Source organism: Chelonoidis abingdonii, chromosome 14 (genome assembly GCF_003597395.2).
Source record: "Chelonoidis abingdonii isolate Lonesome George chromosome 14, CheloAbing_2.0, whole genome shotgun sequence".
Taxonomy (NCBI): Eukaryota; Metazoa; Chordata; order Testudines; family Testudinidae; genus Chelonoidis; species Chelonoidis abingdonii.
In genome coordinates this window covers 37,925,791-37,953,761 of record NC_133782.1, presented here as the reverse complement: position 1 = coordinate 37,953,761, position 27,971 = coordinate 37,925,791, and the positions used below count along the sequence as shown (strand labels likewise).

Here is a 27,971-nt window from a genome sequence, read left to right as displayed (position 1 = left end):
AAAAAGAGAGAGAATTTGGGGATTGTTTTTTCCTCCTTCGGCTTGTGAGTTGCTTGTTGGCTATTTCTTTGCTTGTAGCTTGTGCAGCTTGATTGCCTGTCTTTTTATCAGCTCCTGGCAAGCAGGGAGAAGGGAGAGGCAGGAGGAGAGAGTCAGCCCACCAGGTCCCAGATATGCACACCGGGGGTATACTAACATCACATAGGAGTGGTTGGTCTAGGGACTGGGCCTTGTTTGGCTTTGTTCTGAAATGGGAATTAGCTTATTTTGGGCTTATTATGAAAGTTGGGATGCTTATTTAGCCACGTGAATTGGCAAACTGTGGTGACAAGGTATATTGACAGTGTTTCCTCTGAAATTGCTAAACAACGCCCGACACAGTTGGAGAAAGCTGACCAAGTGTGAAATACGACTTTGCACAAGCGAGGTGTTATTGTCTGCAGCAAGAAAAGGCCCTCATAGACACCAGTTGATACGTGTTGTGGAACATCAGAGGACGGGACATTAACTGACTTGTGTCCCCACACCAGAAGAAGAAGGTGCACATGACTGTCCTAGCCTCTTGAACTCTGGGGGAAGGGAAATAAAATTCACTGACAAGAAGAAATATGCATCCTTGCAGCTGTTTGAACTCCTGAACGGCCAGAGACTCAGAACTGAAGCCAGAGATCACAAGAATCATAGATAGCAGGGTTGGAAGGGACTCTCAAGGAGTACAAGCCCCAACCCCTGCTCAAAGAGGGCAGGACAATTCCCACTAAATATTCCAGCAGGGCTTATGTCAAGCCTGACCTTAAAAACCTCTAAGGAAGAAGATCTCCACGTACACTCCTAAGTACAGCCCACTCCAGTCGCTTTCACGCACCCGCTCCTAGGAAAAAGTTATTTTCCTAATAACCAACTCTAAAACCCCCACTGGCAACTTGAGACCATTACTGTGTCCTTGTTCTGTCATCTCTACCACTGAGAACAGTCTAGATCCATCCTCCTTGGAACCCCCCTTTCACAGGTGTTGAAAGCAGCTATCAATCCCCGCTGCATTTCTTCTCTTGCAGACTAAACAATCCCAGTTCACCTCAGCCTTCTCATAAGTCATCGTGCTCCACACACTCCAAATCATTTTTGTTGCCCTCCACGTGACTCTTTCTCAATTTTTCCCATATCTTGCTTGTAGTGCTGGGGCCCACAAAACCGGACAACAGTACCTCTACAGATGAGGCTGTCAACGCAATTTGTGGACCCGAAATAGAGAGGGGGGAAATAGATTCCTCCCTCAATATGCTGGAAATGCACCTTCTTATACCGTCAATCGTTAGCCTTCTTGGCAAGCAAAGGACACGAATTGTCGACTCATGTCCAACTTTCATCGCACAGAACCCCTATTGTCCTGTTCTGCAGAACTGCTGCGCTAAGCCACTAGTCCCTACTGTACAGTGCATGGGATTCTCTCTCCTAAGTACAGGTACTGTAGAAGCTGTCTCCTAGGGCTGCCTGAAAGACCCCTTTTGATGTGACAGATCACGTACAGATCAACTACTTTGGTTTGTAGATGGTAACTCATTGGCAGTGTGAAATGTCTTTCTTGCTAATAACTCTCGTCATTCTTTTTCCTAGTTATAAAACCTTTAGCTAGTTATACAGCGATTGGCTACAATGGGTTGTTTTGGTGTATGGATCTAGGGTAACAATTGATGCCGGGTTAATGACTGGATCTTGGACCTGGAAGCAAACCTGAAATGTGATTGCCACTTTTCTGGTGTAATTACCAAATTCCAAGTTTGGTCTGGCTGGCAATGATAGACTGGAGCCGCGTAGGGGCGTGTCTATGACTCCATGAATAAGGCTGGTGATGCTAATCAGGAGTCCATATTAGTTGCTGGTGTGAAATCTAATATAGAACCAAACCACTAGCTGGGTGTGTGGTGAGGCGGAGTGGCCCTCCCACTGAGCAGCAGGGAGGGCCCATACTAACCCCACTACAGCATCTGCCTGTTTGGGGACAAGCGAACCTGAAGGCAGGACCCATGGTGATGAGATCCCGTTCCAGAACAGCGATGTCTGCAGGCAAGAACCTAGCGCGCACATTATGCATCTTAGGTAAAGGACTCACCAATCGAGAAAATGCAAATCGAACCTGAGGAACTGGCAGAGGTCATGTACCCTATACCAAAAGCAGCAAGGATAATAGGGAAACTTTGCCTGGGTTTACTTTTCCCCAACATAGTACCTTTCAAAGTCACCTTGTGAAACTCCTGCAACTGTGAGCTTCCCCAGTCAGTGCCCAGCCGGACCAGCCAGCACCGCCCAGCCACGGACCCAGCCCAGCGGGACCTGGTGAGCTTCCCCCAGCAGAACCGCCCAGCCAGGACCCCAGCACTGGAAGTCCCCAGCACCAGTCCCAGTCCAGATGCAGCTATGAAGCTTCTTCGCCAGCAGTGCCCAGCTGATCACAGGCTTTGATGATCATTATTGACCCAGGCCACAACAGAGTATTGAAAAACTGAGAGTGGCACAGACTAAATGACAGGGAGAAGCCTGGGTGTTTGGTGGGCTTCAGATTTCCACCTACACCTCCCATCAATACTCCAGGAAAATAGAGGGCTCAACCTGTCATTGTGTGGAGACGGAGGGCGGGGGCTGTCTCTAGATAGGATCTCTCTGATTGGATTCCCAATCCAGTACATGCAAGTGTACAAACCAGCATTTGGCCTCTCAGCTATGCCGTTCAAGCCAGGTCCTTCCATGGTGGGAATATGTTTTGGGGAGCTGCTGTTTTCTGGCAGAAGGAACTGTCTCCCTAACCCAGCTCACCCAAGGAGCCAATGGCGCCGAGAGTGACCTGCTACACTCTGGGGATACACTCTGCAGAAGGCATCCAGAGAGTGCTGGGGATATGCCACAGAACTAGACATGTGGAGAGGTTCAGGGAATGGTCGTACTGCCGCATGGTAAGGGCCGGGCTGGGATGCCGTGAGTGGGAGGCCTTAGCAATCCCTCCTGACAATCCCGGTGGTGACCGTCTCCCTTCTCCCAGGCCCTTCGAAGCAGGGCCTGGTAGGTGCTGAACCATTTGGTGCTCACCCCTGCGTAAGGTGCTGAGCCAGAAACTCTGCCTGCCGCTGCCTAAAGCGCTGGTCTGCAGATCATGAGGCGCTGTTGTTGGTCTCTACATGCCAGCGGCAGAAACCCCACGGCAGGCATAAGTCCCTGAGATCACTGAATGGACGTAGCCTAGGCGTTCTGTTCCCCACCCGCCCGGAGATGGTCGAATCGCCGACCCCTTCCACCAAATAACCATAATACACCATATGTACCTTCTGAACAGCAGTCGGTAGCAACTATCAAAGGTGTACTGTGTTAGTCTGGATCTGTAGAATGCAGCAAAAGAATCCTGTGGCACCTTATGAAGACTAAAGACCATTTGGAGCATGAGGTTCGGGCGTGTGAGTACCCACTTCGTCAGATGCATGATCGTGCAGCTGACGAAGTGGGTACTCACCCACGAAGCTCAGCTGCCAAAACATCCTGTTAGTCTATCAGGTGCCACAGCGAGTCATACACAACCCGTAAACATGTTAACTAGATTTTTACCATTTTAATTAGTAAAACTTCATTTATTTTAATGTCTTTACGGCTATATCTGTCTCAGTGTGAGCTTACCGTCAATAGTCCTTGAGGTCCTTTGTATTCTGCGAGTCCCTAATAAATCGGTAGAGCAAAGAGAACGTTATCTTCTGATCAAACAGACGGGCAAGCCTAAAACTCGTACTAACCAAATCTTAATTTTATTGACCTCTTAAATCAGGCCAAACACTTACAGAGAAGTAGGCAGTAAAAAGGGTGTTAACAAACTATAGGAAAAAATGCAAATATGTCTAGTACGGCAGCTTGGTCACTCGGACATGCTGTGAATGTATCCAAAGATGAGCAAGGAAAATTTAGAAGGGAATCCCAAGAATAATAACATGACGTTGCAGAACTCATCGTGAGTACGTGGTGAAGGATCTTGGACGCAGGTGGTATTCTCTTTGATCCTTCCGTCCAATGATATGCTGGTGCCTTGATCGGGGTCACGCAAGGATGCAGCCCTGTGCAACCTCATGAATGTGATATGCCTGGCTTACTAAGATCCTGTTGCTCTATCGTGCAGAGGCACTTTTACGACTTCATCTGACACACGCGCGACGCTATGCTCCCGGAAGCGCACGTAGCTAATTGAGCCATGCGTGACACCATCTCCCTTAGGTGCATCAGGTTACCCCTATGGGAACACCCTGAGTTTGGGACCATACATAGCATGGTGTGCGTTGCTCCAAACCTAAAGTCCCCTGCATGAATAATTGAGGGTCTATGATACTAGATTACAGCGGGACTTCTCACAAATGCGCCAAGTAGAAGGGTAACTATGGAGACCTAGCGAGATCGTGGTGTGAACACACGGAAAGTAGGGGATGGTGCATGCGCCCTACTACATAGGACGAGAGGAGTAAAGAGGGCGAGGCGCAGAAAACTCGCGAACGCAAGGATCACACGACCATGATCTCGAATAGTAGCACCTATCACATAGTGCAAGATGCGAGAAGTCATAGGGTAAATAAGCCGCGGGCCATCACCAGACTGAGAAGTGAGCTATTAAATAAATCACTACAGAGCACTGAAGTGTGGTCATCACCTAGCTGGTGGATAACTCACCATATTTGTGAGACTGTAGTTGATGGGTAACAGCTTGCTCACGCCACAAGGATTTGGAAAGGCAGAGAAAAAGAGATGAAGGATATAAGATGGACCATTCACTATATTTAACAACTGATACATCACTTAGGACCGGGAGATGCGCAGACGGACATAGGAGGTAGACTGGAAGACTGTGATAGGGTTCTTCTAGGGTTAGAGCTAAAAGGCGTGTTAAATAACAATTGTTGGCTGATTGTCACCGATCTCAGATATCCACACAGTCAACATGGCGAGCGCGGATCCCAGGAAGAAGAGTCGGATGAGCTCTCTCTTAACAACTAACAAAACAGTCCAAAAGACAGGACTTGGTGGTAGATCGGGCTCAATATCGAATAAATATATTAGGGCAAAACTAACACGCCTGGGGCATAGACTATCCAGTTAAGATTCTTGTACATGCATTGCAGCACCACTTTATTTCAGAGGTATGACAATGGAGCTACTGGGGAAGTAAGCTGTTCAGACTTGAATTTAACAAATAGGAAGGACTACATGATGAATGTAGAAAGTGGGAAGTAGCTTGGGAAGAAAGTGCATCATGAAATCAAATAGAGTTATGCAATTCTACAGGCAGGGAGAAGGAGTAACAGCAAAATAAAGAGACAATGGAATTTCCAGGAAGGCAGATTTTGGTGCTCAGAGACTAAATAGATTAAGGTCCAAATGGGAATCAAGACTGAAGGGAAAACACGACTGAGGAGAGTTTTGGCAGTTTTCAAAGGATGCTATTAAGGACCCAAGCAAGCTATTCTGCGGTAGGAAGACTGATGAAAGGAACTGTGGCAAAAGAACACCTGGTTAACCACGAGATTTGCATGATCTACAACAAGTTAAAAAGAGTTATAATAAAGAAAGAACAGGACAGACTTCAACCAAAGGATGCAATATAGCAAACAAACACAGAAGCAGGGCAAGATTAGAAAGGCAAGGCAACAAATAGAGCTCATACAAAGCTATGGGAGTAAAGGAGAAAGAAGAGAGATTATTCACATACAATAGAAGTCACATGAGGAAACACCGAAAGAGACTTAGTGGTAGGCCCACTGCCTCACAGAAAGAGAAGAGAAACAGTAACAGGAAAACTTGGAAATGTCAGACGATGCTTAATGACTCTCTTGTATTGATCTCTTCACACAAGAGAGTCAAGGAAGCGAACGATAGTATACGGTTAGTGGAGAGAGGCGGTAGGTTTAGAAATTAGAATATACATAATAGACCAATGGTTAAGATCACGTTAGAAGGATAGATGCCTGCCACAGCACCAGAAGAGATGAAATCCACCTAGAACCCATAATATGCAGGATAGTCTCTAAGAGCCAGACTATCGAGCTCCTGCTAATCTTTTGAATAATCATGAGACGGAGACAAGATTACCAGAAGACTGGAAAAGGGCAAATATAGTGCCCGATCTATAAAAAGAGAAATAAAAAACACACCAGGAAACTAACAGACCAGTTAGATTTAACTTCTGTGCCAGGGAATAAATGGGCAAGTAATTAAGGAATCATCTAGCAAACCACTGGAAGGTGGTAAGGTTATAGGGAATAGCCACATGATTTGAAAGAACAAATCAGTCAAACCAATCTGATAGCTTTCTTTGATAGGATAATCAAGCCTTGTGGATAAGGGAGAAGCGAGATGTGGTATATACTTCTAGACCTTAGTAAGGCATTTGGATGCAGTCTTGCATGAATATTCTTATTGGCAAACTAGGCAAATTAAACTAGATGGGCTACAATAAGGTGTGCATAATGGCTGGATAACGTACCAGAGAGTAGTTATTAATGGTCCTATATCCCTGCTGGAAAGGATGACAAGTGGGTCCGCAAGGTCTGTTTTGGGTCCAGTTGTCAATATCTCCATCAACAGACTTAGATATATAAGTATCAAGAGGGTAGCTGTGTTAGTCTGATCTGTAAAAGCAAACCAAAGAGCTTGTGGCAACCTTAATAGACTAACAGAACGTTTGAGCATCAGAGCTTTCAGGGTGACATGCACCGCACAGAAGTGGGTATTCACCCACGAAAGCTCATGTTCAAAATGTCTGTTAGTCTATAAGGGCCACAAAGACTCTTGCAACTTAGATAATACCATAGAAATGTATGGCGCTTATTAAGTTTTGCGGATGATATCCAAACTGGGAGGGATTGCAACTGCTCTGGAGGACAGGGTCATAATCAAAATGGCTGGACAAATTGGAGAAATGGTCTGAGGTAAACGGATGAAGTTTATATAGACAAATTCAATATGTTGGCTTCTCACTTATGGATATGACATATCAGTTCATCACATACTATGATGGGAGATGACTCTTAGGAAGGAGTAACAGCAAGAAGGTATCTAAGGGTTTATAGTGGATCATCAGCTAAATTATGATCAACAGTATTGAATTCTTTTTGCTATAATATATTAGCTAACCATGATTCTGGATGCATTGACAGTGTGTGTGAGGAATGACATGAGAAGTTCATTCTTCCCGCTCTACGCTGCATGGTTAGGCCTCAGCTTGGAGTATTGTGCCCGTTCAGGGCACTGCATTTCAGAAAGATGTGGAAGAAATTGAGGAGATCCAGAGAAGAAGACAATAAAAAAACAAGAATGCATGTAAAGGTCTTGAGAACATGACCTATAAGAAAAGGCTGAAAGAAATGGGTTTTTAATTTGGAAAAGAGAAAGACTGAGGGAGACAGATAGCAGTTTCAGGATCTAAATAGGTGTCATCAAGGAGAGGGAGAAAACTTGTTCACCTACCTCTAATGAATAGAAAGAAGAAGCAAATGGGCTTAAACTGCAGCAAGGAGTTTAGGTTGGACATTGGAAAAAGTTCCCTAACTGTCAGGTAGTTAAACACTGGAATAAATTGCCTAGGAGGTTGTGGAATCTCCATCTCTGAAGATATTAAGAGTAAAGTTTAGATAAATTTGTCTATCAGGGATGGTCTAGCAGTATTGGTCCTGCCATGAGGGCTAGGGGAAAATGGACTTGTGACCTCTCGAGGTCCCTTCCAGTCCCGTAAGAAATCAGTGCTTATTTGATGCACCTCCTAGCCAAAGACTTCAGTGTTCCAGAAATAAAGCTAATGTTAAGGAAAGATTTGCAATTCAACAACCACTTGCAAGTAGCTTGTGGTAAAGTTTGTCTTCAAATCTGGAACTTAGAGTTAACCATCTGAGTGTTTACTGTGAACCTCCCGCTGTCCAAGCTTATACCCAGCTTGGATCTTATCTCGCTGCACCGAGACAGGAATATAGCGCCTGCCTCGCTCTCGTCCCCCCCAGACTGTTCCCTGGAGAAACCCCCCAAGACCCATGACCCGCTGGTCTTCCTATCTCACCCCCCAGCTCCCCGCCCCTTTTCCTGGGTGAGCCTGGGCGATGCTATACTTAACTCCGTGATATGCAAAACCAAGAAGAAGCTATAATTCACCTCCTGAGGCTAATGTATTCAAACCTAGTACAGCTAACACACCAGGAGGTTCACCCCCCCTTGTCTTTTCGTAGCAGTAACGTAGAGAAAAACCTCACACACAAAAGAACAGAGTGGATCTTTCTCTCTTCCCCGTAGCCTGTTCCCGCCTTGGGGACAATAGCGAAATCAACACAAGATGTAAGGCTCCCTCCCTCATCCCTGTCTTCCCGTGAGGGAGACAGATACCTGTACAGAAATTTCTATCCTTTGCCTCACAGGAAAAGAAACTCCACAAGTTCACACCCCAAAAGAAACTTTATAATAAAAAAAAGAAATACAAAACATAATACTGCATTAGAGATCAGTACAGCTCTTGCTTATAAAGAAAATATGAATAACAGTCTATCTAAAAGATAGCCACAGAAAACTGTTAATCCAGTGGCCAGTATATCTGCCTTCTGCTATTCTGCTGTACCCAACTGGGCTGGGTCTATCACAGTGCATTCAAAAATTCATATGCTTGTTTTGCTAAAATAGGTTTGCTGTTTAAGAAAAACATCCAGAATACATAAAGTGGTTGTTGTTTTAGTTAAATAAAAAAAGTTTAAATGTCTGTTTGGTGATGTTCCTTTGGTAAATGAAATAACCAAACAATCATTCATTTTCTGATATAGCTGCAAAACTCATCTGAAAAGTTTTCAAAATAAATCACCGTTTAAAAATGTATAGTGTGTCCTTTCTAAAAATGAAACCTACATCTATCTCTGAGATGTGAAGAATACGTATTAAGATTATAACAACCAGCAAGAATGCATTTTTATGTAGAGATCCCTGATTAAATTGAGTCTTCCTAACTAGTGATTTAAATCAAATCCACCCTGACCTGAGGGCTGAGATTTTAGGATGCTTGATGCCTCCCCACCTTAGGGCTAAACGAGGATTTCTCAAACAAGGGTCGCCACTTGTGCAGGGAAAGCCCCTGGTGGGCCGGGCCGGTGTGTTTACCTGCCCCGTCCGCAGGTCCGGCAATCGCAGCTCCCACTGGCCACGGTTTGCTGCTCTGGGCCAGTGGGAGCTGCTGGAAGCGGCACAGGCCGAGGGACTTACTCAGAGCAGCGATCTCCGGCCAGAGGGAGCCGCGATCGCCGGACCTGCAGATGGGGCAGGTAAACACATCGGTCCAGCCCACCAGGGGCTTTCCCTACACAAGCGGTGACCCCTGTTTGAGAAACCCTTCACTAGACTATTTGATGCTGAGCCCCTGCCCAAGGGCCTGAGCCCTGAGCCTTTGCTACTTGTATCCTGCCTGCCCAGAACCTTGGACCTGCTGAAGACTTTGAGCCCTCTCCACCCGAGTCCCACACCAAACCCTGCTAACTCCCTGGCTGTGGGCGGTGCCCACTGACACAGTGAGGTGGAGTGGCTTCCACCGACCCAGAGCGGGAGGACCACCCCTAACCCACTGCAAAGTGTCAGCCCTGTTTTCACAGATTGCCCAGAGGCACAGACTCATGGTGCTCTGGCACCCCACAGGGCACGGCAGCTTGAGTCCAAGCATATGACCAGAGAAGTACATTTGTATCTATGGTGAAGGGACCAAGCCAACCAAGAACACAAATGGACCAAACCAGGAGGAGAGGGAGAACTCTGCCTGGTTTTAAAGTCAGTCTGTGGAACTCCAGCCCTGTGAACTTCCCTACAGCACTGCCCATCTGGGACACCAGTGCTATGAGCTTACCCACAGCACTGCCTAGCCAGGATATAAAATCGTGATTGGTGTAGAGAAAGCAGATAAGGAAGTGTTGTTTACTACTTCTCATAACATAAGAACTAGAAGTCACCAAATAAAATGAATAGGCAGCAGATTTAAAGCAAACAAAAGGAAGTATTTCTTCACATAACACACAGTCAACCTGTGGAACTCCTCGCCAGAGGATATTGTGAAGGCCAAGGCTATAACAGGGTTCAAAAAATTCATGGAGGATAGGTCCATCAATGTCTATTAGCCAGGATGGGCAGGGATGGTGCCCCTCATGTCTGTTTGCCAGAAGCTGGGAATAAGTGACAGGGGATGGATCACTTGATGATTACATGTTCTGTTCATTTTCTCTGGGGCACCTGGCATTGGTCACTGTTGGAAGACAAGCTACTGGGGTAGATGGATCTTTGGTCTGACCCAGTAGGGCCATTCTTATGTTCTTATGATACCAGCACTGTGAGCTTCCCCACAGCAGTGCCTAGTGGATGCTCAGTTTTTGCTGGTGGGATGGAGCCCCCAAGCCCACCACAGAGTATCTGAGATTCAGGGACTGGCACTGACTAGAAACAGGGGGAGAAACTGGGATGTTCAGGTGCACTTCAGATTCCCAGCAACTCTCCTATCAAACTGCAGAAAAGCAGGGGCTCTCCTGTCACTGTGATGGAGGTGGGGCCACTGTCTCTAGTTAGGATCTCTCCATTGGATTCCCATCTCCAGGTTCATGACCCAATATTTCGCTTCTCCGCCATGAGCTCCAGCCGGACTCCTGCGTTTGGGACTATGTTGGGGAGCTGCAGGTTTTTTGGATAGAAAGATCTGTGCCCCAACATCAGTTCATGCCAGGGAGCCACACACCTGAGGGGAACCCCTCCCCTGGAGGTACACTAGGCAGAAGGGATCGCAGGAGACTGCTGGGGAAGGCTGGCTAACTACAATAGTGGCAGAGGGGTCTATGAGTGCTCCAGCACCCACCCAAATGCAGCTGTGCCAGGGATGGGGCACAGCTCAAGCCCTGGGGTGATTTCTCCTTCCAGGATGGGGCCCTCCAGCCGAGTCACTTTAAAGACTCTCCCCCGTGGGGATAAATAAAGAGTCCAGTAAACTAAACTCAGATAAACATAATTGTCCTTCTCTCCCCAGGCTCCCCCTGCCCCTGCACCCCCTTTACCCCTCCCCAGGCTCAGACGGCTCTTGCAGAGACCGACGCTTCCTAGAACTTTCGCTCCCAACCTCAGCGGTGCTTCTCCTCCTTGTGTCTAGGAATCCTGGCCACCATTCCTGCTCACTTCTCAGCCCTTCCTCAGCTGGACTCCATCTCCAACTGCACCAGGCCCACCTTCTAGCTCCAGTTACCCCTCTCAATGCTAGTGCTGAGTCAATTCCCATCACATGGGGTCAGGGATTGGGGACTGGAAACCCTCCCCAACCTGTAACTCCTCATGTGTGCTAAGCTCCCCGTGCCGCAGCAGCACCTCCAAATGTTAGTTTAAAACATACCCCAAGGCCACAGTATGACAAGGGGGCTGGTTTCTGAGTCTTCGCTATGAATAAGCGAGATCCCCAGTGGATGTCAATGGGCCATAGCTGCACTGAGTGAATGGGGCCAGATCTCAGCTGGGGTCAATGGGCCGGAGCTCCATGGGAATCACTAAGGCCAGATCTCAGTGGGTGTGAGCCAGTGAAACTCATCTGAGGCTCCTTTGCACTAGCTGAATCCCTGGCTCACCGCTGGAGGTGTCAGTAGCATGGAGCTGCTGCCCCACCCCCTCACCAATTGTCAGCCCTGATAAATGGCCACCTCCCCTACGCATGCCCTATGCACCAGGCACTGGTGTCTCTCCAGTCCCTGAGCTGAGCAGTGACCATGCCTGAGGCTGTGACTTCCTCTACCTCCGTCAGATGGGACGGACTCATCCGCATCCTTGCACCCAGACGAGTCTAGTGACTGAGCTGAGAAACCATGGCACTAACTCTCCTTCTGCCTTTGCTGGGTAAGTGACGTCCCTCGGCCCCAATCCCGCTGTGTGTCTGTTCAGTGATTACCCCAACCCACATCCCTCCATCCTCCTACTCCCACCCCTTCCCAGAGCTCTCAGCCACTCTCCTCTCTTACAGCCTCTCCAGATGCTCCCCAGGGAGATGTTCCCCGCAGGTAACGATGTCTCCTGTCCTTGCTGAGATGCTCGCAGTAGGGGTGAGGATGTCTCAGGCAGTGAGGGGGTGGAGATTCCCCTCCTCCCACCCTGTGATGTTAGGAATTCAAAGGAAAGGGGATTCCTGGGTGCCCCAGTGTCATTCCCTGGGTGGGTCAGGCTGCCGCATTCACAGACATCTCCGTGGAACCTTCCTCAGCACGAGCAGCTCCAGTCCAGACCCACATCCATGGAGGCAGAAAAGCGACCTCAGCTTGTGCCTCCCTGGGGGTCCCTTTGGTGGGTCTTAGCCCAGGCCTAAGGGGAGAAGATGCCCCCATCCCCATCGGTGCTACCCAGCCCCTCTCTGGCAGCCTCAGCAGAGAGAGTGAGGGCTGGATGGGCCATGGAGACTGAGCACCCACCTCTCAGTTACACTGAGTCCCCTCCGGGCAGGGGCCCATCGGGATGGGGCTGTGTGGAGGTGGGAGCTCTCTGCCCCATCCTGGGTTCCCACACAGGACTCATGGCCAGGGGCACAGACCCAGCACCACCCAGCAGGACATTAAAAGCAGGTTCTGCAGAGACCCCAGAGGAAACGTGAAGGGTGGAAAAACTCCCTCCTCCCGTCCCCACATCCGCCTCAGCTTCCTCATTTCTCTTTTATGCCTTCTAGCTACTGCTAGGCAGGTCTGAAGGTCAGCTGATGGGTTCTCCCCCCTCTTGCACTTTGGTACCCCAGATGGAGAATGTGGGGTGAATACCCTGATGGGAATGAGTGGGTGGGTGTAGGGCTCAGGCACTGGGAGACGATCCAGACATGCTGTGCTGGGCTCAGCAGGTACTGGGGAGATGTCATGGTATAATCCTCTACTCTGAACCTTAGCGTCCAAAAGATGTGGTACCAGCATGAATTCCTCTAAGCTCAGTTACCAGGTTAGAACCTGTAGCGCTGCCACCAGCCAGGAATTCCAGTGCCTGGTACACTCTGGTCCCCCCAAAACCTTGCCCGGGGAACCCCAAGACCCAGATCCTCTGGATCTCAACACAAGGAAAGTAAACCCTTTCCCCCACCATTGCCTCTCCCAGGCTTCCCCTCCCGGGGTTACCCTGGAAAACTCGACTGTGTGATTCAAAACTCCTTGAATCACAAAACAGAGAGGAAAATTCACCTTCCTCCCTCCTTCTCTCTCCCCCTCCCAGACTCGTTCCTGAGAGAGACAGTAATCCTGAACAGAGAAAATAGCCTTTCTCTCTCCCTTCCCTCAACTTTCTCCCCCACCAATTCCTGGTGAATCCAACCCCTCCCCTGGGGTCTCACACCAGTAATAAAAAAACAATCACGGTTCTTAAACAAGAAAACTTTTAATTAAAGAGAGAAAAAAAACAGTAAAAATATCTTGGTAAATTTAAGGTGAATAGATAACAAGGGTTTTTTAGCTATAGAAACTGAATAGCCTCCCAGCCTTAAGTATTTCAAGTACAAATGCAAATCCTTCAGCAAAATACAAATTTGAACTCCTCCAGCCAAATACACAAATTAAACTCCTTTCCAGCCAAATCACATTTGCCAAATAAGAAAACAAAACATAACCTAACTCTGCCATTCTACCTATTCCCACTGTTCTGAACTGATAGAACCTGTATCAGGGAGATTGGGGAGAGAAACCTGGTTGCTCAGACGTCTGGTCCCTCTGAGCCCCCAGAGTGAACAACTACCAAAAACTAACAGCACACACAGAAACTTCCCTCCCTCAAGATTTGAAAGTTTCCTGCTCCTGATTGGTTCTCTGGTCAGGTGACAGCCAGGCTCACTGATCTTGTTAACCCTTTACAGGCAAAAGAGATATGAAGTACTTCTGTGCTATTAACTCCTATCTGTTTATGACAGGAGGGGGCGCTGTTCTCACTGGTTTACTGCAGAGCTCCCCCACGGTATATCTGCCATGGGTTAATTCACAGTCACGGGGCAGGAGGCAGGAAGGTCGGGCTGGGTTGAAGCCCTGTGTTGGTGCCTCCTTCCCCCATCTGCTCTTCCCCTCACTGCCTGGGGTCTCCCCACTATCTCTATTCCAGACTCCCTGCCAACCCCCCATGTGCTCTCTGCACCCCACACACACTGTGTATCTCCCAGGGGAGCTGCTCACCCTCATCTGCTCAGTTCCCGGGGCCTGTCCGAGGGATGAAATACAGGTTCTACCGGCCCTTGGGTGAAATCTCCAACCCCAATAACCGGGACGAGGTCAAAATCAAGGCTGAGTTGGGGCCCTACTCCTGTGACTACACAGTGAATCAGGTTCCAGCAGGGGCCATATCCATGTGGAGTGACCCTCTCTCAATAGCAGTGCTGAGTGAGGCCTCTTTCTCTTCGTGTTTAGCTCTGGGTCCTACCTACCTGATCTCCTACATTACACACAAGTCACACGGTACATTGGGTTGCAGATCAATGCTGCGCTGGGGTAAAGTGTGGAGGTATCGAGGGCTGCAACCTCCTCTCCTATTGGGTTGCAGTAAGATCCTGGGGTGCAGGGTGGTGCTATGTCGGGGTGCAATGGAATATTGGGGTGTGGTGTGATGCCAGATTGGGGTCCAGGGTCCAACTTGGGTGCAGTGGAATTGCTGGGGGCAACTATTCCTCCTGTGGGTATCCCTCCTTCGCTCCAGTTAGCCAGTAACAACTTTCTCCCTGGCATATCCTCCTCCCAACTCTCTGAGCCCCTTCTCCTGCAGTGAAATCTCACCTGTTGTCTTTTCCAGACACCCCGGTGCCCCCCACCCTCTCCCTGAGCCCCTTGCGCCAGCTGTACCTCACTGGGGAGTCTGTTCAGCTCACGTGTTTGGCTCCCAGGGCCGGCGCTTCCATTTAGGTGACCGCCTAGGGTGCCAGGATTTTGGGGGGCAGCATTTTGCCGGGAGGCTGGCAGGCTGCTCCAGTGGACCTCCCACAGGCGTGCCTGCGGAGGGTCCGCTGGTCCCGCGGCTCCGGTGGAGCATCCACAGGGAAGCCTGCAGGAAGTCCACTGGAGCCGCGGGACTGGTGAGCTGCAGAGCGCCTCCCGTGCTTGGGGCGGCGAAACGGCTAGAGCCGGTCCTGCGCCAAACACCCTGATGCCGCTCCTGTCGGCTCCTACCAGTGATCACATAGTTACAGGATTCCAGTTCTCCAGAGCTGCTGGAGAGATTATCTCCTACGGTAACAGTGACACGCACACCCTGAGCTATGTAACACCGATAGACACCAGATCATACACTTGTGCCTACTGGGTAGAGCCATCAGATCGCAGGATGAAATCTGTGGAGAGTCCTGCTGTCTATATCTCTGTAACAGGTGAGCTCTGGGCTGTCTCGGCTTCCCTTGGAGTATCTGCATTTCGGAGACACCCCATTTCCTTTGCAGAATGCAGGATTTGTGGCTGATGTGAGGAATGTTGCACACACAGAGCAGGACTCATTCCCTGCAGCAAGAAGTGCGTGCGTGCGCGCGCGCACACACACACACGGCTTTCTGCTGAATGCCAGTCCCCCAAATTCCATCCCCCACCTCCAGCTGAGCTCCCTTCCCCAACATCCCCAGATGGTGAGCATGGGGTGACGAGGCCGATGGGAATGGGACAGTCAGGGTTGCATCAAATATCCTCCCAGCCTCAGCTTTCCACCTTCTGCCAAATTACATCTGGAGAAAGAACGTAGAGCTCTTGGTGGCAGTACAAGGACCATCAAAGACGCTCCCCATCCCTGCTCCTCACCCACTTCTCCCTGGCAAAATCTACACCAGGGTTTATTTCCTGGAGCAGCCAGGAGCTAGTTACCTGCCCAGACACCACAGGAATCGGCAACCCAGAAACCCCAGCGGGGCAGATTGGACGCATGGTTTGGATGTGTGCCTCAGTTTCCCCCATTTGAATGGGGATAATTCCTCCTCCTGGCTCTCAGGGGCAGGGTGATGGCACATGCATGGATGTCCATGACATACAAAGATGCCAGGGTGAGAGGAGCCATCTTAACCCTGGATTTGGCCCTCAGGCAACCGCAGCTGGAATCCTGTGTCCAGTTCTGGTCTTCACTGTTCAAGGATGGTGATAAATTGGAGAGGGGGCAGGGCAGGGTTACGGTTCTCATTAAACTGTTGCAAAACCTGCCTAAGAGTGAGAGACTCCAGGAGCTTGAGCTGTTTAGTGTAACAACAAGAAGGTTCCTACCTGGGGAAGAGAAATTTGATAATTGACGGCTCTTCAATTGAACAGACAAAGATCAAACACAACCCAAAGGCTGAAAGCTGAAGCAAGACAAATTCAGATTGGCAATAAGGTGCAGATTTTAACAGCGAGGGGATTCACCACTGGGACAATCCCCCAGGGGTCGTGATGGATTCTCCAGCGCTGGCGATTTCTGAATCAACCCTGAATGTTTTTCTCAGAGATCTTCTCTAGGTCACAGAGGAATCAATTCTGGGAAGTCCTAGGGCCTGGGTGACACAGGGGGTCAGACTCCATGATCACAATGGTCCCTTCTGGCCTTGAGATCTATGGAAAGAACCCAGGGGGAGAGAGAGAGAGAGAGAGAGAGACTGGCCCTGGTTTATTTCCCCGTGGTGTATTTCCCAATGTGAGGGTGGGAGCTGGGCAGTGAGATGATGCTGGTTTGTGATCATGTCTCTCCAGGACTCATCTCTTCCCCCTTCTCCCTTCGTGGCCTCTCCCTCTGCACTGACCCCTCTGCCTCTGTTCTAGATCCCCCGCCGGCCCCTAAGCTCTCTCGGGACCCTGATTACACAGTGTATCTCCCAGGGGAGCGGGTTACCCTCAAGTGCACGGCTCCTAGAGATAAGCTGGCTTCGGGATACAAATTCTTCTATCAAGGGCAGCAGGACCCCAGCGAAGTACAACACCCGAATGAAGGCGCCCGGCTGGAGCTCACAGCTCAGAAGGGAAATGCTGGGACATACACCTGTGTGTACTGGAGATGGGAATCCAATCGAGAGATCTCATCTAGGAACAGCAGCTCCGTCTCCATCACAGTGACAGGTGAGCCCCTGGTTTTCCTGCTGTTTGATGGGAGAGTCTCTAGGGATCTGACACCCACCCTGGGACAGAGCCTCAGGTGCTGTTCTCTAGAGCCACTCTGGAACAGAGCCTGGGAGGGCCCTGTTACATCTTTGGGGACAGCGGGTTTAGGAAGAAATCACTTGAGGCCAGACAGCAGACAGCTAACAAAACCATCATTTATTTACACACACAGAGAGATCACCTAACCGGTCGAAGCAGGCTAGGCTATCCCCTAATAATCTAACTCAGTTGCCATGGGAACAAAAATCATGACAACAAAATACACAACAGGCCCCTTCCATGTGTCACCCCCGTAGGGTCACAGTCTCACCAGGGGCCATTTGTCAGCAGCGCCTCCGAGGACTGAACCTTGGAGCCCTCAGCACCCCTGGGTCACGCCCCGAGCTCCCCGCAGCGACACCACCTCATTGCACACCTGTGACAGAGACTTGCACACACAAAGGGAGCAACATGCCCCCACCTTCCTTACGCTGCAGTGACTCTCAGCTAGCGCGGTAACAGCAGCAGGTTTATTGGCTATTTTGGAACCAGCCTAGAACATCCTTAGTTACTGTCGAGAACAGGAAGTTACAGCAAAGTCCATCTGGGTCAACCCAGAGTCCTCTGGTCCCTCTGTAGTCCCAGTCCCTGAGGATCTTCTGCTGCCAGCAGCCCACACTGAGCAACCCCACCTGGTCACTCCTCGATCCTTTGTTCTTGTTACCAGGGCAACTTTGTGTGATGATGTGGTTCTGGTGGGACCCAGCTGAGAGTGCCAAATCAGGACCAATTGCTCAAACAGGGCAGTCACAGCCCAAGGCTGGGGTTTTTCCACCTCTAAGGCAAACCAAAGCAACCAGACAAAGAAGACTTCAATTTTACCCCACTGGCTAACCACAAGTCACAAGCAATTCCCTTAGACACTCCAGTCGCCCAGTATCACCACCAGTGCCACTTGTCCTGGGGATGAATGGTTATGAAAACCAACACCTCAATAAAAGAAAACGGTTCTCTTGATCCCAAAGGACCAAGCCCCAGACCCAGGTCAATATACACATCAGATCTTACCCACAAATCGCGCTGGTGCCAATCCTTTAGAATCTAAAATCTAAAGGTTTATTCCTAAAGGGAAAAAGGTAGAGATGAGAGCTAGAATTGGTGAAATGGAATCAATTCCATAGTAATGGCAAAGTTCTTAGTTCAGGCTTGTAGCAGTGATGGAACAAACTGCAGGTTCAAATCCAGTCTCTGGAGTACATCCCGCACTGGGATGAGTCATTCAGTCCTTTGTGCAGAGCTTCAGTTCATAGCAAAGTCCCTCCAGAGGTAAGAAGCAGGATTGAAAACAAGATGGAGATGAGGCGTCAGCCTTTTATAGGCTTTACAGCCAAATGGAGTCTGGAGTCACATGGGCAAGTCCCTGCATACTTTGCTGAGTTACAAGGCATATCTGCCTCCTCTCCATGGGTCAATTGTGTAGCTGATGGTCCTTAATGGGCCATCAAGCAGGCTAGGCAGAGCTAACACCACCAGAAACACAGCACAAATTTGAAATACCGATAGTACAGAGCCAATACTTATAACTTCAACTATAAAATGATACATACATATAGACATCATAATCATAACCAGCAACCCATAACCTGGTCTTAGATACCTTATATGACCCCCTTTGCATAAGATTTGGTGCCACTCGAGGGCCTTGGTTGCAACCATGTTCTATATGGTCCCAGATTATATCAATAACGTCACACTTTGTCACCTGACCCTTCTCCTTAGCCCTTTGTTCTCCAGCTGGACACACCCCACTGTCGTCCTGCAGAGGATGGGCCATCCATGGATGTTAGTGGCTTGGCATCAAATGCCTGAGGAATTGGAGTGGGCGTTGTCTTCTGGAGCTCTTCATGGGCTTGGGCCCCAGGCTCCAGGCCACTAGGCATCAGCCACACCCAATACCTGGGTTTCTGCAAAGAGTAAACAATTTTTTCCCACCACCTCTTTAGCCATGCAGCACATAGCGGAAACTGAGGCATGCACCCTGTTAATAGAAAATTTCCAAATGGTGACATCCCCCCCCCCATCTCAGCTTTATTCCCTGCCTCTAGTCAGGGCCACTTCCCACTCAGACACTCTGTGGTGGCAGGAGGGTCCCACCTGACTGCAAAGAATGGGCACTGAGAAGGCACTGCTGTGGGGTAGCTCCAGCCCTGGGGTCCCAGGTGGGCACTGCTCGGGGAAAGCTCACACCACTGGAGACCTGGCTGGGCACAATCCGGGCCACCCACTGTGAATCCTCATCTCTGCAGCTGCCTGGATTCCTCAGTCATGATTTCTATCAGGAGAGGGATTGGTTACTGTCATGTTACCCTGACCCCCTGCTGGTACCAATATGCCAGGATCCTCTTTTGCCATGTGTATTGAAGGGGAAGGTGCTCCACTGAGGTGCTCAGCACTTGGCAGCAAAAAAACAATAGGATACAAAGTTCCTCTATCAAGTCAGGGATTTGGTCTCTGAAGAGGTCCCGGGTCCCAGTGGAGTGACCGGCTGATGCTCATAGCTGAGACAGAAACACCCATCCCTTACCCCTGCTGTGCACTGGGCAACCCAGTCCAGCCAGCAGATCCCACACACAGTGTCCCTGCGTCCTGCTGGGAACCATGTGGGCACAGTGCAGGGTTGGGGCTCAGTGAGATACAGGGGAGCAGTGAGAGGAAACGAAGTGGGTGAAAAAACTCCCCCCTCCCTTCCCCACATCCACCCTGGCTTCCTTATTTCAGCTGTGGTGTATTTCCCAGCGTGGGGGCGGATGCTGGGCAGTGAGATGAGGCTGGTTTGTGATCATGTCTGTCCAGGACTCATCTCTGCCCCCTTCTCCCTTCTCCTCATTCCATCATGGCCTCTCCCTCTGCACTGACCCCTCTGCCTCTGTTCTAGATCCCCCGCCGGCCCCCACGCTCTCTCCAGACCATGTGTATACAGTGTATCTTCCTGGGGAGCGGGTTACCCTCACATGCTCGGCTCCTGGGCATGAGCTGGACTGGAGATACAGATTCTTCCATCAAGGGCAGCAGGACCTCAGTGAAGTACAACACCCGAATGAAGGTGCCCGGCTGGAGCTCACAGCTCAGAAGGGAAATGCTGGGACATACACCTGTGCGTACTGGAGATGGGAATCCAATCGAGAGATCTCATCTAGGAACAGCAGCTCCGTCTCCATCACAGTGACAGGTGAGCCCCTGGTTTTCCTGCTGTTTGATGGGAGAGTCTCTAGGGATCTGACACCCACCCTCGGACAGAGCCTCAGGTGCGGTTCTGTAGAGCCACTCTGGAGCAGAGCCTGGGAGGGCCCCTTCCATGTGTCACCCCCATAGGGTCACAGTCTCACCAGGGGCCATTTGTCAACAGCGCCTCCTGGGACTGAACCTTGGAGCCCTCAGCATCCCTGGGTCATGCCCCGAGCTCCCCGCAGCAACACCACCTCATTGCACACCTGAGACAGAGACTTGCACACGCAAAGGGAGCAACATGCTCCCACCTTCCTTACACTGCAGTGACTCTTAGCTAGCGTGGTCCTTGTGGACCTGTCCCTCTCCCTGAGTCCTGATCTCCCTGGTACCTGCCCAGTGAGCCTGTTCCCCTCACATGCTGGGTTGCCCTTGGGGTCACAAAGCTGAAGGATCCAATTCAACATGGTGGGGACATAGAGCATCTCAGCTGGGAGTTCATCCAGGGGCAACTTCACTCATCCCTAGAGCATTGCACAGCTAGGGGGCTCTGGGTTCTGCATCTGTCTGTACCGGGTACCCCGAACTGGCCGGGAGATCCATGTTGGGAAGAGCCATTCCCTCTCCACCAGCCTAGATACAGACCTGGGCATCCAACATGGTCACCTTGCACATCTACCCCTGGGAAGGTAGACTCTCAGCAGGGCATCCAGCTCTCACAGTCTGGCCCGACGGGGCAGGAATCACCTGATGCCCTGGGCCCTCCCTATCTACGGAGGGCTCCATAAATATCAGGGGCTGGAGCATTAGTAATGGAGGGGTGAGAGAAAACGGCCTGGTGCCCCTAGCCGTCTTCTGACCCCCACATCCCAGCCCCATAGAATATCTGAAGGAGGCCATCTCCACCCCTTAGCCCAGCTCTCACTTATTTCAGTGGGGAGCCCCTCTGGATCCTGAGATGAAGCAAGAGGCTCTGGAGAGAGAGCACAGGTCAGCTCTGACTAAATTGAATTCTGGGCACCATCTCCATATTCCCCACTGCCATGTCCCAGCTGACCCTTCCCTTTGCTGCTCCCCACAGATTCCCGTCCCCAGCCAATGCTGGAGCTGGATCCCCGTTCCGGAGTGGTGAGCAAAGGATTCCCCCTGCTCATCACTTGCATGGTCTCCAGGGATGCCAGAGAGTGGAGGTTTCACTTCTACATGGATGGAGCCGAGATCATCCCCGGGGACATGGGGTCTGAGATCAGCACCACGGAGCCTGGCACCAGCTCTAGGAATGTCTCTGTGCTCAGCATCCCACGGGCCGGTCCCGAGACCACCGGGGAATTCACCTGTGGGTACGCGAAGAATGTGAGTGGGAGGTGGATCCCTTCCCCTAGGAGCCAGGCTGTGAACGTCACTGTGAATGTCACCGGGACAGGTGAGACTTCCCTAGTTTCTTAATTCAACTCCCTGTGTTGCTCCCATTCGAGGAGAACCATCCCCTGGAGCTCTGCTGGGAAAGAGATGTCGGATGAGGTGACAGATGTCACATGGGGATAGAAAGCAAAGTAGAGATGAAAATCCCCCTTCTCCCCCCAGGTCCTGTCTATCTATGACACTTCCATGGCCTAAGTATCTGAGCCCTTCATAAGGTTGTTAATACATTTAGCCCAGAGGTGGGCAAACTATGGCTTGCGGACCACATCCAGCCCGGGGGACCCTCCTGCCCGACCCCTGAGCTTCTGGCCCAGGAGGCTACCCTCCAGCCCCTCCCCTGCTGTTCCCCCTTCCCTACAGCCTCAGTTCACTCCACCTCTGGCACAATGCTCTTGGTGGCAGGGCTGTGAGCTCCAGCTGCAGCGCAGCTGCAGAGCCGGGGCCTGACCCAGTCTCTGTGCTGCGTGGTAAGGGGGCAGGGAGTGGGGGCAGGGGTGTTGGATAGAGGGCAGGGGAGTTTGGGGTGGTGATCAGGGGGTGGGGGTGTGGATAGGGGTCGGGACGGCCAGAGGGTGGGGAACAGGGATTGAATGGGGGCAGGGGTCCCGGGGGGGCAGTCAGGAAGAAGGAGGGGTTGGATGGGGTGGTGGGGGGCAGTCAGGGGAAGGGGTTCCAGGGGTGGTCAGAGGAGAGGGAGAAGGGCTGGTTGGATGAGGCAGGGGTCCCGGGGGAACAGTCAGGAAGGAGGGGGGGTTGGATGGAGTGGTGGGGGGCAGTCGGGGGCATGGGTTCCAGGGGAGGTCAGTGGATGAGGAGGTGGATGGGCCAGGGGTCCTGGGAGGTCTGTCAGGGAACGGGGGGGTTGGATAGAGCAGGAGTCCCAGGGGGAGGATAGGGGTTGGGGGCTGGGCCACGACCCCCTCCCCTAACCAGCCTTCTATACAATTTCTGAAACCCGATGCGGCCTTCAGGCCAAAAAGTTTGCCTGCCCCTGTTTTAGCCCTTCGGTGCCCATTTTAGAGATGGGGAATGGAGGCAAGGAGAGAATAAGTCCCATAGAGGACCTGCAGGAGAACAGGGAATCAAACCCCAATATCCAATACCCAACGCCAGCCCCATAACCACTGAACCATCCTTCCCCTCTTTGGACTGAGGCTATCACAGACTGAACGTGACACAGTGAACATTGTCAGAAAGCCCTTGCACCAAAATCTGATTCCTTTGTGGGTTTCAGAACTTTTCTCAGGGATGTCTCGCTGTGCTCATGCCCCTTCCCGCTCTTTTTTTATTCTGCTGCGTGAACAGCCTCACACTATACCCGTGATGTTCTGCTGACAACAGGTGGCATCTTGTTTCTGGTTGGAGCCATTGCTGCTCTCATCTGTTACTGCAGGAGGAAGAAAAGAGGTGAGTGAAAGGGGGAGACGCACCGTGATCGCCCATCTGCTCCCTTGATATGGTCTTGCCAATAACTATTCTTTAGTGATCAGCGTAAATAGTTTTAAACCATTAACAAGCACAAAGCAACATGCCATGGTGCGGGCATTGGAACCAAATCTAAAACATGCCTAGCAAATGAGATATGAATCTTTCAATGAGAAGGCCATGTTTAAAAAGAAGATAGAGGTGTAAAAATATCTTGGTACATCTTTATTTTAATAACACATGTGGTCAAATAACCAACTCAGCTGAAGCTTGATTTAAGACAATTAATCAATCCCTAATACAGCACTATATGGAGAAAAGGAAGGAAAATGTACAAACTCTCTGAGCCTGGAGAAGTGTTGGCAGCTTACTTCACTTCTAACTCACTCCCCTTAATTCACACCCTATATACTGGTTTAAAACAAAGAAAACCCTTTCTTGTGTTTTGATTTTTTTTAAAGTAATAAGCCAGTGACATCTGTGACTAGTTTATCACTACTGGGACTGTCTATCACCACAATTAGCTCTTAATGACTTGGACATTAATCAATACATTATGCAATGGTTTGCAGTTATACTGATTATACAATACATGTGTTGTAACAAATATTCCCTGTAAATGTTGGTAACTACTACTATTTTATTAACCACAGTCAGCATTTCTAAGCATCCCTTATAAACTACACCAGTTAGTCTATTGCAACGACACTTCATTTACTAGCAGTTGCTTTCTAGATATCTGGGTAGGTCAAAAAGGTTAGGGTAAAAGTAGAGTGGATAACAGTCTCAGTATAGGTCGACTATGATTATAGACATTCATTGGTCTAAAACAAAACACTCTTTGGTAGTAGAGTTTAGCTAAAAGGATTCTGAGCTTTTAGGCCTAGGAATAACAAGAGTTGTATATACAAAAAAGAATCATAAAATATTAATATTTACTACCAATAGTAACATAGATAAACAGGTAAAGAAACAGGCTTTTGGGAGGCAGTAATCTTTGTTTTCAATCAGCAGATTTTCAGTGCATTCAAAATAGTTGAAAATCATTAACAGGTTTTGTGCTGGGGACTGAGGGATTAGTTTGGTGGTTAGGGTTAGGGTTAAGGAGAGGGTAAAGTATAGAACTGGTTGTGACTGGGGCTCCAGAAGGGCCACACAGAGATTGCTCAATCAGGACAAATGGAAAAATGGGGCAGATGATCCCCCAAACTGATAGTTATTCTAATACTTAGATTTATCAAGCTAGCAATGAAACAGCTTCCATGATATCTGACTGGTTACCCAGAAGTGAAAACACTGTTCCCTTAAAGCAACCCAGCCTTTGGCTCCCACCCAGACAGCCAAGTCAAATAAGAATGAAAATTTTGTCCATCATATAAAAAGCTCTACCAGTCCCCAAGGATTGGACACTTACCCACTAAATTAATGAATATCTTACCCAAATACATACTTCCAGCCAATTCTTATTAACCTCACTAAGATGTATTAAAAAGGAAAAGAAAGTATAGGTTAAAAGATCATTGTACATGCAGGTACGAATAGAGCTCTTAGGTCAGTTTCATAGTAGAGATGGTGAGCTTTAGAGTTGCAAAAAGTCCTTTCAGAATAAGTTCCATGGGTTACGGTCTAATGTCCAGGCGATCCAGAATGAAAATGGAGACCTCAGTCTTGCAACTCAGATGTCCCCGATGAAGCTTAAGCAGATCTGAGATAACTCAATCAGGACCCGAGAGTTCCTTTTATCCTGTAGTTCTCTTGCACCCTCTCGACCACATACAGTTCTTGGGTGAACAACAGGCAAAGCATTGTCCCTTTGAAGTAGGCCTCTTATTTCCTAAGCATCACCAGTAATTAGCTACATTGATTAGCATAAGGTAATTACCCATTGTGACAGACCCAGACCAGTGGGGTACAGGAGTCTGGTAGAGGGCAAATATACTGGTGACTGGGTGAGTAGTTTTCTGTTCCCTGATGAACCAAGCAGGGGCTGCATTAGAGTAATCAGGAACCTGCTAGAACAATTCAGACAGACAGCTGATTAGAACACCTGCAGCCAATCAAGGCAGGCTAATCAGGCACCTGAGATTAAAAAGGAGCTCACTCCAGTCAGGCGAGGGAGCCAGAGGAGAGCAAGTGCGTGTGGAGGAGCAAGAGCGCAAGGAGCTGAAGTGTGAGAGCTGTGCTGCTGGAGGACTAAGAGTACAAGTGTTATCAGACACCAGGAGGAAGGTCCTGTGGTGAGGATAAAGAAGGTGTTTGGAGGAGGCCATGGCAAGTAGCCCAGGGAGGTGTAGCTGTCCATGCAGCTGTTCCAGGAGCAGTCTAGACAGCTGCAATCCACGGGCCTGGGCTGGAACCCGGAGTAGAGGGTGGGCCTGGGTTCCCCCCAAACCTCCCAACTCTGATCAAACACAGGAGGAGTTGACCCAGACTGTGGGGAAGATCACTGAGGTGAGCAAATCTGCCAATAAGCGCAGGACCCACCAAGGTAGAGGAGGAATTTTGTCACACCATCTTCAGCCATTTGTGAGTAGTTTACTACAAACTTCAAAGAGAAATAAGAAGGATGATATTACTACATTCACAGTTCATCTAAGTATTAACATCTCTTTTTGATCTCTGAACTAACTGAATACAGTAACAGACAGGAACTCTTTGGTTACATTGTCAACATCTAACAATATATATGTAAACACACATAAAACACAATCATTATCTACTAATCTGTCGGTAAGAGTTGAATCTGGGTCAGTTAGCTGAGTTTGGGCTGAGGGTTACATATTTCATTTTTAAGATATTTACATCACCACCATTACCAAAGTGTCTGAGCATGTCACAGTCTTTAAGGTGTTTATCCTCCCAGCAGACAGTCCAAACTTGGTTTCCCCATATCCAAGGCAAGAGCACTGAGATATGTTCAAACGTCTTCTCAGGTTGTTAGTGTCAGTTGTTACAGTTGTGGTGCAGGGACTGGGCTGTGGCTAAGCAAAAGCTCTAAGGTTAGATGTGAGCATGAAGATTATCAGTTGTGGTCATGGTTAAGTAAGGGGTAAAATAATTTCAAATATAGAAATATTTTCATGCCTCTGGGCTGGGAAATATATACTTAAACAAACAGAGATAAATTGTTGGCTCCGTTTTCACCCTGTGCCCTGGTAGAAGCTGCAGAATCACACACGTACAGAAATCAACAGGTAAAAAGATGAGTGTAAGTTCTTTCTCCAGATTGCACATTATAGCAAATCATTTCTTCATAGTGCTCCAAACTTCATCTCCATTTTTATCTGATTCTGTTTTAGTTCCAAAGCCTCAGAAAAGCATCGAGGAATCTGAGCCCAGAGTATGTGCCAGAAACCTGCATCTTAGTCATGATAATCAGGGATCTAAAGCCAGTGTTCCTGGTGCAGAGCATATGGAACAGGTAACAAAATGGATTTATAGGCTAAGCTTCAAACCCAGGCACAGTCCAACTGCCTTAAAATTGCACAGCCTGGACCATTCCTGCAGTCCTGAGATAGAGCTGCCTGTCTGGGGTGGGGCAGACAGAGAACAGCCACAAAGAGATGCTGCACAGGGTTTGTTCATCCAGGAGGCAGGGATGGGAATTTATCACCCCTTTCGCCATCACCCCAAACCTCCCCTGAGTCACCGAAATGTAGGGCTGTGAAGGGACCTCAAGGAGTCACCTCATTAGAAATTTTCTCTTAATATCCAACCTAAATCTCCCTTGCTACAGATTAAGCCCATTGCATCTTGTCCTACCATCAGTGGGCATGGACAGCAATTGATCACTGTCCCCTTTTGAATGTCATGTTAGAAGACAGTTATCATGTCCCCCCCTCAGCTTTCTCATCTCTAGCCTAAAGATGCCTGATTCTTTCACCCTTTCCGCATAGGCCGTATTTTCTAAATGTCTTATAATTTTTGTTGCTTTTCTCTGGACTCTTTCCAGTTCATCCACACCTTTCTTAAAGTGTGATGCCCAGACCTGGACACAGCGCGCCAGATCAGACCTCTGTTGTACAGACAAAACTAGACAGGATCTTTTCAGGGGGCAAGACAAAGATGCCACATTTATTATGATAACAATTTGATTTATGACCAATAACTAATATTTTAATCCTTCTACACACACATTATACCTAATACCTATACACACACAGACACACACACACACATTCTCATCCATCAGCTGTTCTGCATAGTTACCAGTCCTGATGATAGCTTAAGTTCATGGCTTGATTTTGCAGCTTGGGTTCGTAGCTTGTGGCGGCTAACTGGCCAGGAAAGCCGGCCACAAGGATGAGCTGGGTCTCTGTTGGGCCTGCACCGATGCCCTTCCATGTTGGCAGCAGAATATTACCCTCCAAAGTCTCCCATCTCACCCATCCTTTTTGTAGGCCTTAGTTTGAATCCAGAGTCTATAGGTCTTGCTGTGTCAGGCTGCCTCTGGGTTTGGTGATTGATCACCCGTCAACTGCAGGCGTGACTTTCAGCCTGGGACCTGGCTTTGATCTTCCTTCTATTGTACCTTTTCTTTTTAGGGTGGACACTTCTTACTTTGTTAGGGCTCTTGTCTGCATCTTGAGCCGTTGGTGTTTGAACTCTATTTCATCAGGACAGGCTGGGGCTGGAGGTTGATTCCATCATCCATCCATACTTCAGTCACACAGCTAACCTAAACTAATAAGATTACAGCAGGGTTTGCAAAATGAAGATTGGAGGAAGCTTTTACAAAATGGAGTGTGTGTTTTAAAATGGGGTTTGAATTACAATATGGCAAACAGTGAACAGAAGTTACAATATAGACAAGTGTAGTGA

The 27,971-nt window shown here is 49.1% G+C and overlaps 1 protein-coding gene across 1 annotated transcript in view; it reads left to right on the top strand.

Annotated features, from left to right (window-relative positions):
• The window catches only part of LOC142047750 (Fc receptor-like protein 5), a 194,054-nt gene that overhangs the window by 2,374 nt on the left and 163,709 nt on the right, over positions 1–27,971 (top strand). The window contains exons 2-4 of the mRNA XM_075072410.1: positions 15,168–15,361; positions 16,764–17,057; positions 20,014–20,307. Of these exons, the coding sequence (XP_074928511.1) occupies positions 15,168–15,361; positions 16,764–17,057; positions 20,014–20,307 (782 nt within the window). The remainder of the gene's footprint in view (positions 1–15,167; positions 15,362–16,763; positions 17,058–20,013; positions 20,308–27,971) is intronic.